This window comes from Macrosteles quadrilineatus, unplaced genomic scaffold, assembly GCF_028750875.1.
Source record: "Macrosteles quadrilineatus isolate MER2022 unplaced genomic scaffold, UCM_ALF_1.0 Scaffold_8__2_contigs__length_117827958, whole genome shotgun sequence".
In the NCBI taxonomy this organism is placed as follows: domain Eukaryota; kingdom Metazoa; phylum Arthropoda; class Insecta; order Hemiptera; family Cicadellidae; genus Macrosteles; species Macrosteles quadrilineatus.
Window position 1 is genome coordinate 69,898,122 of NW_026542601.1, and position 13,194 is coordinate 69,911,315.

Below are 13,194 nucleotides of genomic sequence, written 5' to 3' on the forward strand. Positions count from 1 at the left end.
ATTCTGAAATAGATAAGTAAGTGGGTTCTGCACCGAATTAGGAGATGGGACATACATTTTATTTTAAGTGTTTTGTGTTGTCTTTGTCTATACATGGCTTAGGCATTTTTATTTTTTAGAGTTTTTAAAATGTTACGGTCCAAACCCTGGCCTTGTTTCTATCTAACATCGACCTTTCATTAGATAGCACAGCTTCTTACATAGCTTAAGCCAAGTATTAATGGAGATGAGTGTATGATGATTGGCGCGATCTTGTAGTGTTGTTAGTGACTAAGACAGACTTTTTTCCTTAGACACGACTGTTAATTGATAGCCCATACAGCCAATGGAAGAGCGGAAGAGTCAAAGCTTCTTTCAAGCTATTGAATCCAGCATCTCAACTTAAATTAAATGAAAATTTGAAAACCATTGTATCTGATTCCATGTCACCAGGAGCCCCATTAAGAACTCACCACAACGTCATCAGTGGGTCCAAACTCCTCAAAGTAGTCGAGTGCGTTGTCAATGGTAAAACCCTCCTCTGGGAACCCCTTCACATAGACTGTTCGTTTCAATATCTCTTTGCGTCTAGCTTCACTTTCTTCTGGCAATGGCTTGTCAGGGTTTCGTCTCACCTCCGTCTTGTCCTCACTGATCTGAAAAAATATTGTTACAAACATAATATTGCATTCTACATTTCTTGGGAATGAGGGGAATAAATTAATGAATTCATGTTTGAAAATGAAAAAGAATGAAGTTTTAAATTTTTTGTAAAGGTAGCTTACAAATCTGGTTAACATAAGCCTATTCCTATTATAATATTCCTTTTGGGCTACGCTCCATGGGCTTCCAAAGTTTCAATGTTTACATTTTGGAAGAATGTAAATAATCAAATATCAATTGAAGTCAGCTGTAAATACTTTAATTTTACAGTTTAAAGAGCAGAGGTTAAGAGCTCAGAGAGTTATAACTGTATTCAGTGTTGGGGAAGCTACTTTTAAAATGTAGCTAGCTACAACTACTGCTACATTTCCAAAAAAGTAGCTTAGCTACAGCTACAGCTACAGTTCCGAAAAAGTAGCTAGCTACAACTACAGCTACAATGAAATGTAGCTACAGCTACAATTTTAGCTACTTTTCCAAAGACGTTACTTTTTATTCCACGCACATTTAGGTAAATGTAAAATTAATTGCAACTATATTTTTATTGAACAAACATTTAAACAAAAAATGTCAGTATTGTATCTAACATTACTTGGAAAACAAATTATTCCTAGATTGTATTTAATTTGTTGGCATTGTAAACCTAGCATTACAACAACAGAACCAAATAGTTGGGTGTCCCATCACATTTAGTACTTATTTTTAAATATTGCATTATTTTTAAGCATCTATGTAAATTTCATTAATTTCAAAGGACATAGCCTACAACAAAACTATATTTCAAAAGCTCATTTTATTTCTTTAATATAGATTCATTTATAGATGTCTAACAATTAGGACCAATAAAACTGTAAAACGATTATTTAAAAATACTTTTTTGTGTTACAGAGCCTAGCCTACTGAAATTGGAGTGTATTGCCTTTCTTTACTTTTAATGTTAAAAACGACATTGCTATAACTTTTAACCATAGTGATAAGTTACTTGTTCTATGAATAACACTTTTAAATGTCAAGAAATCGTCCTTTATTGTCATTATGCATAGGGTAAATTGTGCTTCAACCTAGTTGGTACAGAAAACAGTATTTTAGCAACTTATCCTGAAATCGGCTTTTAATTTAAACATGTTTGTAAAGTAAAAATAACATGTAACTTAGGCCTACTTGGTTATGTAACAAGTTGGCTATAGTAGGCTTGTTCTTGCAAGGACTAAACAGATATATTCCTAATAATTGAACTTGGGACTTGGTATTCGTCTTAAACCATAGCATAGCCTAGGAATAGTCCTATACAAGAGCTGCTAGCAGGAGCAAACTATGCTATTTTTTCAATGTAAGTTTCATGTTATATGGAGATTTTTTCGTTACAATTATCATGTAGTCTAGGCATTAATAAATCTCATCAGGTAATTTCCTCTTTGTTAATTTAGTAAACCTTTGAAAAATCTTCGTAATCTAACCAAGGAAGGGCTTGTGATGAACCACAATCAACAGCTGAAGCAAAGGTTGATAGACCAGCTTTCTCATTATTTTAAGGTTTGTGTTGGTTTCCATTAAAACCCAAGTTGAAACACTATCGATATAATAAAGAAACTAAATTGATTACTAATTTCACTGTCAATCACTTGCAAGCATTCAATAGCTTCTCTTGTCACCGGTAACGTTTAAACCGTCGTCTGCATCTAGCGATTTTATTTTATCTGACAATCATAGAGTAGTAAATTAAGGAAATGAGAGCCAAAATGTGGATAACACTCATTTAATGGCCTCCATGTCCACACGACGTTGTAATAGGGAATAAAACGGCTGCAACCAGCTGTATGAAGCCAAGAAAGTAGGCCTAATCGTTTTGAAAATCTCAGTTTGAAAGAGGTTGTTTCACGTAAGGTTGAGGTGGTTGAGGTTATGTTAAAAATCACTATCTCAAACAATGTTAATGTAGCGAGAAAAGTAGCTAAAATTCCGCTACAACTACATTAACAATGTAGCTAGCTACAGCTAAAGCTACACAATCTTAAAAGTAGCGTAGCTACAGCTAACGCTACAAAAAAAGTAGCGCGCTACTGTAGCGTCGCTACTTGTAGCGCGCTACTTCCCAACACTGACTGTATTAGCGTTTTCATACAATTTACCAACTAAATTTCAACTATACCACAGTTTTTTATGTCCAGAGGTAGCTACTAATTATATTTTCTTTTCTTATATTATATAATTTACTTAGGATACTAAAACTACTTGGAGTCTACACTTTTCATACTTTTATAAAATCAAAAGCCTTTTTTGACTATTTATTTCATGCGTGTTTACGATTGAGGCAAATTACTTTTATTTCACATAACAAAAAGTTTTGTGTTTTACTACAAAACTGCTTTAATAATTAAACTATGGCGAAAATCACAAAACCTCGCTGTATGTAACTAACTTTTGCTTCTAAAATCAATTAAATATTTGCAACTATGTTTCTTCACTCAATGGTTAGCGTGTACGTAATTAATGTTAATACAATTAACTATGAAACGAGTAAAAATAAGAACTGTTATGTATTATATGTTGTTATAGTAGTTTACGCAACGATTTTGTAAAGATAGCGTTAACGATATGAGTAGAAAATTAAAGGTACATGAGCCTTGGCAAGTGCCTTAAAAATTTCTAAGTGTGTTGCAATAACAATTTGTGCAAGTTGCGTTCACTACTTTACCTACAGTGTTTTAATTACTAAAAAATCACTACTCATAGCTTCTAAGAGAGCTTACGTTTTCATTTATAACCCCTCATTGCCACTGACAGTGATGCAATGAAACATTGTATCAAACACTAATTGCACCACTCAACAATTAAATTGGCTTGAACAGCTGATCAGTTGAAGTTCGAATCATAACAATTTTACTTCTTCTCTCTCAATCCTTTAATCTCATTGGTCTGTTACCCGTGCTGTTATGAGTAAAACTATGCTGTTATGTGAAACTTTTAAATTCTAAGAACTGAACTGAAACGGCTACTTAAAAAAAACCGCCGTAGGTTAAATTCTTATATACATTGATGAATTTTGGCCCAGATTAAAAATAATTAGTAGGGGTTGGTTTTCAAACAAAAGGTAATACAAGTAATACAATTAAATAGAAACTCTTTTTGTTTTACTTAAGTACGCTATGTTGTGCGATTCTTTTTTACCTAATGACTTTATATGTAAGATTTTCAACTAAATAAGCTAAGTATCATTTGAAAATTAAATCGTATGAGTACGGTATTTTCATACTTGCATCAGCAACACAGCACCTCATATAATAATTTGTACTTAAGTTCATTGTAGTTGTTAGCCTCCGGATTGCCAAATAATATTAAAAAAGGTTCAAATACCTGCTATTATTAAGCAATCCAAATTTGTTGTTAGAACAACTAGTTTCTGTGTCTGTGTGACACCATCATCAGGCTGCACAAGGACAGTTTTCTTTCTTCATACGAAGAGCGTCATATTTACACGAAAATAAATAAACATTTAAAGACGACACAAATACGAACACGAGACATTTATGGTAACTGATCAGTTAAGAAACAGACGACGTTAACCCGGCGGAGTTTGAGTCCAGACTGCGGGTGGTCAGTGCAGTGGTGTACGTCCGTTATCTTATCATCCCAGGTTGCGTCCTATCAATCACACCTCCCCTCTCCAGTAAACCGATGACACTGCCATCGGTTTACTGGAGAAGGGAGGTGTGATTGATAGGATGCAACCTGGGATGATAAGATAACGGACGTACACCACTGCACTGACCACCCGCAGTCTGGACTCAAACTCCGCCGGGTTAGCGTCGTCTGTTTGTTAACTGATCAGTTACCATAAATGTCTCGTGTTCGTATTTGTGTCGTCTTTAAATGCTTATTTATTTTCGTGTAAATATGACGCTCTTCGTATGAAGAAAGAAAACTGTCCTTGTGCAGCCTGATGATGGTGTCACACAGACACCGAAACTAGTTGTTCTAACAACAAATTTGGATTGCTTAATAGCAGGTATTTGAACCTTTTTTAATGTACTTAAGTCATTCAAGAAAGATTTTTTTTTTAATAAGAGGTCCAATTAAATTTTGTTTCTGAAGAAGGTAGATGTGTAGCTATTTTATATAACAGGTTTAAAGATTTTTTATCTTCAGTGTAATCTCCTTTGTGAAGCACGGGTACAGCAGCTAGTTTGCTAATGAAAACAAGCAGCTGTTTAGTAAGTAATTCAATCATTTTGTCTATTACGAATGTGTTAGTGTACATTATACTATTGATATGTCAAACTATTTACAATTAAACACCAATTAACTACAATCAATTAATCAATCTATACATACTTTTGATACATGCAATTTTGTTTACAATCGAAATTTACAACTGAGTTGACATCAGCCTATTATTACTCCATTACTCTATTTTTTGGCTAAAAACGCTGTTTAATCACTAGAGAGTAAAAATGATACTTTAGACCCACAAAACTTACATTAAAACCAGCTGTTCTTGCTGAAATATGACGAAAAGTTTTTAAATTGCATTAACAACCGTCAGAAAATACAAGTTCTTCCATAAGAAATTTTAAAATTAGCCGCCATATACAAAAACAGCAGCCTTTAGCCTTTTTTAAAAAGTGGAGTTCATATTTTTAAATAGTTTAGGTTCTCTATTACTGTGTATGTTTTATCTAGGCCTAAATGGAACCGTTTCTGAGAAACGAATTGTGACACAGTTGTTCACCCTGAGTTAAATTTTGCTGTAGACTAGGCCTACATGAAATTGTAAAAAAACTATAAATTTGTTATTTGTTTAGCCAATTTTTTGTACAATATTAATCAGTTGTTTTATTTATCCATTTGAATTTTATTTTTTTACTATTCCAAAAAAGCAATAAATAAAGTTTGTTCATAAATTAGGCCTATAGCTTGTTGACTAACAGTAAAAATAACTATATCATGGCTTCTGTTCAACACAACTGAATTATCTCATTACGATGCCACATCATCATAAACATAGACATAAGTTAAGGCAAAAAAACTAGGGACTCAATTTCTCAAATCTAAATATGATGATAGGTACCTGCACAAGTTCTGAACCAAGCAGAGCTTCCACAATGACAGCTGGATCTTGGGTAAGAGATGCCAACCTTTTGAACTTGAGCATCGTCTCAAGAGCTACCCAACCATCCTTCTGCTTCACCTCTTCTCTCAGAAATTTGTCAGAGGGAAGATTGAAGTCACCAAAATAATACTGCAATAATTATTTCAACATTAAATTGATTCATCTGAAAATGTTTAGATGAGGTCACAAAAAACGTGGGCAGCATTATGTGCCCTGCGTGTAACACTGTCTACATCAGACAAAAAGTAAAAACAAATTTAAATGTGACATCGAGTCCTGATCTAAAACCATAGCCTATTGTGTTCAATTGAAAAATGTTCATCGCCTATTATTCACGTTTTGGAAAAAGGGGGAAACTCACAAAGAAAAGAATGCTAGTTATCAGTTTAAAATCAACCCTTTATGAAAAAAGGTTAGATTTTCCAGCAAAGATCATCTTGTTTGGCTGGCCTGTTTTCCATTTGTTTTTTTTCTGTTTGTCGGAAACGGAACAAAATGTTACAAGAACTTAAAACTTAACTTATTACACATGTAGCTAAATAACTGATTTTAACTAACGGTTCATCATCTTAGCAAATCCTGCCTTGAAGAGAAGTAAATACTCCGTTTGGCAACAAAGTAAGTTATAAAATATCAAACCTACCTCGATTTGTCTTTTTATTTTTTTAGCCCGCAGTTCTGGATTTAGTATAACTTCTGCTTTAACATCTGCAGCACTTTCCTTTGCAGGGGTTCCTTCCTTGTTGGTATCACTCCCGTTTTCATTGACCTCCTGAAATTCAAATTTCAAATACGGTATAGGTTATTATAAAAAAAAAAATTGTATAGCCTAGTTAACTTTTAAAAAACCCAAGTTAGGGCCTACTTAAAAAGGAAGCTTAACTTTTTTAAAGACATATCAGTAAAAAATTAAATTGAAACAAATAATACCCAGGTTAGGCCCTAATGTGAAATAATTCAAACAATTTCCTGTATCACTTAATTTAATATCCAGTATTTACTTACCTCATTTACTTTTGTCTCTTCATTATTCTGACTGTCAGTGTTGGTAGAACCATTAACATTGGCCATCTTAAAATTAGGTTCTGCAACAACAAAAATTTCTAGAATCAATCAAGGCTAATATGAACAAAAAAATAAACTATCACACTATCTCAAAAAGGATAAATGACAAATACATAACAAATATTACTAGGTGAAATCCGTCAAAAAGTGCAGCTCATTAAACTAAAAATATTCATGTTTAGGTTAATGTTTCAAAGATGACACTTCCATCAAAATATCGAATGAGTCTCTTGACGAATCATTTCATTTCTATTTAAAGAAATAAAAAAAAAACTTCAATTGACGACCTACGAACGAGAAAATTCCTCGATTACAGTCACAGAAGATTTTACCTTATAAATGCTGTTAGGTTATGCAGAATTTCGTCTAGATCACATCTGTATTGGTTTTTTCTGTCCCTCTTAAAGGAAAGTGTGTTTTTTTTTACTTTTTTTGTAATAAGTTAGATTTCATGTTTAAAATTGCCATGTTTGACAGATGGAACTGTTTACATTTGCGATATTTGACAGATAGAACTATACGAAGTGCATTCTAGTGGATAGGCTATGGATACAACCAACCAGAAAAGTCAAGGCTATTCCAATTATTAAATTACCTCCCCATTTAACAACATATTTATCTCAACACTCCATGACGGCAGTCATGACAAGTCTGCCCGTGCCGCGTCTTGTGTGGAGCTAGTTCCCGAATTTATGTTAATCGTCTTTGTCTGTCAATATGTCTTGTGTTTTATTTATTTAAATGTTAGTGTTTTTGTGTGTTTATAAAACTCGACGATCTCACAAGAGTGACAAGAGCCCGATGATGAGGTTATAACCTTGAAACCGGTTGCTCAATACAACAAATTTAGGTTCACAGATGGAAACAGGTAATCTTATACCATTTTAATATTCAAGAAGTGATCCTGGACCAAAGAACATCAAGTTATGTATTTTTCTGAAATTAAAAAAATTATAGGCCTATTATGCATAACATATCTTAACTTATTCATCTTTTACAAGAAATAACTTATTACTTACATATTACTAAAAAGCTCGTGTTAAAGTACCTCCCAGATAGGGGGGTAACAAAACAATGGCTCAGTACCCTATGACTATGTTCATCTTGCCCATTGTCCTCATCAAGAACAAAGCAAAAGAGGTGACTGGGCTGCCAAATTCATATGTTGCGAATAATAAATGAAGATGAGGTAGAAAATAGTAGGTTATTCACAGCAATGTAGTAAAGTGTGATAAATGTGGTTAGGAATGTTTGTTCAATTACAAATTTAATTAATTATCTGGTGCAAGCGTGTGAGCATCCATCTGAAGAGACAGAAGCCTACGAGGTATAATGGGATAGGCTAAACGTACGTTCACACAAATCTTTTAGCCTTGAATCTTATTTTACAGTTTTATTTAAGTTTACCATAATTTTTAACGGAAATGAATATTTCCAGCTGATCAAATATAGGCTAACATATTTTATACATCTTTCAATCAAAAATAGCGTCACTTCACTAACTGCTAACATTCATTGATCTAAATCTAAATCTAAATTGATCTAAAATCTTCCCAGGATTTAATAATAGCCTATATCGTTGATTAAAATTATTGACTATAGAAACACTTCTTAAAGGTCCTGTCACACATAGCGAGTTTACTTGCTACTTTAGTCCCCACTCATACTCGCAGGCTTGAAAAACAATTCCAGTCACTCAGTCACACATGGCGAGTTGTAGCGGCTACTTCAGTCTGGTTGTGTAGAATAAATTAGGCCTACTGTGCTGAGGAAAATGTCATGCTTGGTATTTTAGATGGAGGCTTTAAGACGTCTGTTGCAGATTTGCCTAAGTGATCTGTGCAAAAATCAAGAAGATGAATAAACGCAAGTGGGTTCGGAAGTGGATAGCGAGACGAGAGGGTGCTTCATCAATACTTATGAAAGAATTAGCAAATGAAGGCCTCCAATCATATTTTAAAATAGGCCTAACGAGGATAGCTGTTCCAAAATTTGATGAGTTGTTGGATACCTATGGCATCACCACTGATGAAGAAAAAAAGATACATTTTGGAGGAAGGAAATTTCATGCAGGAAAAACTAAAAATAGCTTAAAGATACATGGCAAGTGGGGACAGCGTTGATTTCAAGGTCGGATACTAGCGACTAAGTTACTCGCCCCAAAAGTTGAACATGTCCAACTTTCCTAAGTTAGCGAGTGAAATTTGATTTGCCGGTGAATGCCTGCTGCCGCTACTTACCATGTCACATACCTAGGCCTACAGCGATTAGTAGCCGCTACTCTAGTCGTGGCGAGTAAACTCACCATGTGTGACAGAATCTTAAAAGTGATTCATTACCGGTAGTCAATGTTTCCTTTAAAGAAAATTTTGTCTCACTACGGAGATATAAATGGGATACAGACCACTTAGGTAGCCTACACCTAACGTGGGCTAGTCATTATTTTAGCATGTTAGGATGGGGGGTTGTTCTTTATGTTGATTCGGGGCTGTACTTAAAGTGTCTTGAAGTTAGGTTGGATTAGGAAGGTAAAGTTTAGGTTACAACGAATCAAGTTGTTAGTTCATGTTAACTTATATCCAGACTTTTTATGTCAAACTAAAACACTGGGTAAGACCCTGTAAAATAGTAGCCTATTTTGATGTGTTTTCCTACTGTTTAATTAGGCCTATTAAGTTAGACTAAGTTAAAAAGCCTGCAGTATGACATAAACTAACAGCACTGTTCTTTAACACGTTGACTGCGCGTGCCGACTTTAGTCAGCGTCACCAGCGCTCCCAGGTGGCGCGCGCCGACAAAAGTCGGCACCAGACCAACAGAAATATATTGAGTCAGTGTGAGCTTAGCCTTAGACGGAGACGTTATAATCGTTGCCAGCCTGCCAGCTTAGAATGCGAGCTTTACTTTGGTGTAGGTTGGTACTAAAATTTTCCGTAAAATCCTGTCTGGCAATGCTTTTGTCCCGGTTTCGGGGATTTTTTCTCTTCAACCCACATTACAAAGACACTGGATACGGATCCGTGAAGTGCTGCTACCTTTGGGTGTTTCAGTGAACTACATCCACTCTTGGGGTAACACAGCACAGTCACCACTGCTCTTTTGTGATTCGTCAGACTGAAATATTTGAATGCCAATTGCGTTCGCTGATTCGGTTGCGTGCCGGGGCTTCGCCTGCCACTGGGGAGCGCCTGTAAAGTCGGCGCGCGCAGTCAACGTGTTAACTTTACCGGTACCTTACCTAATCTAACCTACCTTCAAAGGACTTAACCCTCCAAGTGTCCATAGTTTAGGCCTTAATGTCCACTTATTTTTGGCGCATTTGCAAGGTTTTATTAAAATGGATCTGAGAAGCTTAAAACAATGTTAATTCTAATGTTCTGTATACCATTTTGTTTGGAAAATCACGGGCTTCAATATTATATATAAAACATAAGGAACATTTTTTCAAAAAAAATTTTTTTAGGTAAAAACAATATAATTTCAAAAATTTTCAAAAAAAAAATACTGCAAGTTCGCGCTTAATGAAATTGTATAAATTATAGGCCTATAAATATTTGAAAATAGCCACTTTGTTCTAAATTTTATGAGGATTACAAATATATAATAATATAAGGAAGTATATTTGCAAATAAATAAGTTATGGGCAAAAAACTGATTTCAGTACATAGCGTTTAGCTAAGAATGCATAGCCTAACCATAGCTAGGAATCTGGCTGATAATTTACATCAATATCACTACCTACTTCTTCAGGATCATCAACCAGCACTTCAAAACCACTTAAATCTTCTTATAATGCACCACGTATATCACTACTTTTGATTTTTAACACTAAAACAATGATAAACGTAATAAAACACATCAGTCATCGGTCCGGGGGAACCTAGCTGTTTACAAATACACGCACGTCAGCTGTCTGCTACAATATTTTCGGAACTAAAATGAATAGCGCTTAGAGACAGACCTCTGGAGAAAGCTTAGAATATTACGGAAAGAACGATACCTAACTCGATCCAGTTCAATCCGATTCAGTCAGTCATAGAGCCTTCGCCGTAAACGATGTCTGCGTGTCGAAAAATCGACAAGTAACACTACACATAGTGTGCTGCTTGTCGAATTTTCGTCAAGTAACACTGGGAGGGTTAATGCAGGCACGAATTAACATAAAGAAAGACCTTCCGTCCTAACATGCCTTTTCTGGCATCAAAGGGAATTTGCTGATTGTTATAGGCCTAAGTTTGGTTTTGCTAGGCCTAGGCTATGTTAGGTTAGGTTACATTAGATTAGGTTTGAACAAATTAGTAAGATTTTTTTTAGTGCAATAGGCCTACACGTTTTACCCCTTAAAAGAATTTTCCTCAGATTGTGTTTTCCCCCACCCAAAACCCCCGATTTCATAAGGCATAGGCCCTAAGTCCACCGGTCCCCTCGATGATAAGGGGTTAGGGTTGGTAGAATAAGATTTCCGATTTATTTTGGTTGCACTATGCATTTTTTACCTTATTTTAATCGAAATTACTTAAAATCTCATGTGGCTGTAATCTAGAAATTTACCCCTAGGACTACTGTAGGCCTACACGAAATGTTATAGGCCTAGGCATGGCCTAGGCCTGTTCATAAATTCAACCACATTCCTAAGATTACCCTAACTTCTATTAAATTACTTGCTTCAAGCTATCTTTCCAGCTTAATGTTATAGTAACTTTACCTATTTTTTAAAACAGATTAACTTACAATTCCACCACACACGTGTAGAGGCTATACACTTTTATACGAAAAAGTCAAGAAAACAACACACCGAACCACACCAACTCAGAGCAAAAACTAGAATGAAACGAGCGAGAACGAGAACGACAACGACAATGAGAATGAGAATGAGTTGAGGACTGAGGAGATTGAGAATGAACAATGAACGGACGAACAATATAATTTTGGGAGGGGATATAAACATTGATGTTTTAAAAAATAACCCTAATCATAAATTACTAAAAAGAACACTAAAAGTTCATAAAATGAGGTATCTGGTCAATTTCCCAACCAGAGTTACTGAGGAATCTGAATCAGCAATTGATAACTTTATAATTAAAAATTGTCATGATTGCAAGGTGACTGTTGAGGGAATTGTAACTTGTCTATCAGATCATGATGGGCAAAAATTGCTCCTTATAAAAAATAAAAACCTAAGTAATACAAAAGAGGTTCAATCAACTATAAAACGTACAACTCGTAACTTCAATATTCAAAATTAGAATTTATTTAAAAACCTCTTGGAAACTGAGATTTGGGAGAGTGTTTACATGGCTCCTGTTGAAAGAAAATATGATGAATTTTATAGTACATTTAAGCACTTTTTTGACATTTCGTTTCCCAAAATTACTGTAACTGAAAAGAAACGCAAAAAAAATTGGATCTCAGAAGACCTGAAAAATGAAAAAAAAGAACTACTACAATTGGCCTTAAAACTTCGTAGGAACAAAAATCCTGCCTTGAAATACGAGTTAAAACAAAACAAACTGAAATATAGGGCAAAATTAGTCAGAGCTAAAACAAATTATTTTGAAAATAAAATAAGAAAATCAGCCAATATACAAAAAACAGTATGGCAGATTATAAATTCTGAAGTTGGGAAAGGAAATGGAACAAAAAATAAAAATATTACTTTGAAAGAGGGAAATTGTAGCTTAAGTGATCCTAGAACTATTGCCAACATGTTCAACAATTATTTTACTAATGTTGATCAGGATGTCAGTGGCAACCAATGTGAGAGCAAGATTGAAAATCAAAGTCTTATTGAAAATGAGCAATGTATTAAAAGAGGTTTTGATTTTAAATTTATTGATGCGGGGGAGGTGGAAAAAGTAATTAACTCTTTAAAAAACAAACATTCTGTTGGACACGATGATGTCCCTATTAAAGTTATAAAGCATGCCAAAAAATGCCTGAGCCATATTTTAAGTCATTTAATAAATTCATCTTTTGTATCAGGAATTTTTCCAAATCAATTAAAAAAATCTAAAATAATACCAATTTATAAGAAAGACGACCTAGAAACTGTGTCAAATTACCGTCCTATTTCTCTCCTACCAGTAATATCAAAAATTTATGAAAAAATTGTTAACTGTCAGTTATTAAATTATTTAGAAGAATTTAAACTATTAAACAATACTCAGCATGGATTTAGGCCTGGAAAATCTGTAATTACAGCAGCAGTGTCATTCATAGAATCTATAATTGAATCGGTTGATAAAGGGGAGTTCACAATTGGAATTTTCATGGACCTAACTAAGGCATTTGATAGTGTCAACCACACCCAACTGATAGATAAATTACTCATTTTAGGGGTTACAAAAAAATCAATAAAATGGTTTCAGTCATACCTA

The 13,194-nt window shown here is 34.4% G+C and overlaps 1 protein-coding gene across 2 annotated transcripts in view; it reads right to left on the reverse strand.

The window, feature by feature from the left end:
- Positions 1–11,587, reverse strand: part of LOC129001669 (la protein homolog) — a 31,612-nt gene extending 20,025 nt beyond the window's left edge. Inside the window, exons 1-5 of one of the 2 annotated variants that reach the window (XM_054429047.1) lie at positions 11,549–11,587; positions 6,758–6,837; positions 6,396–6,524; positions 5,711–5,881; positions 453–635 (exon numbers count right to left, since the gene is read on the reverse strand). In XM_054429047.1, coding sequence (XP_054285022.1) covers positions 453–635; positions 5,711–5,881; positions 6,396–6,524; positions 6,758–6,823 — 549 coding nt within the window. In that variant the 5' untranslated portion in view covers positions 6,824–6,837; positions 11,549–11,587. Of the gene's footprint in view, positions 1–452; positions 636–5,710; positions 5,882–6,395; positions 6,525–6,757; positions 6,838–11,522 lie in introns of both variants that reach the window. The other variant, XM_054429046.1, reaches the window with a different exon arrangement.
- Positions 11,588–13,194: the final 1,607 nt, after the last annotated feature.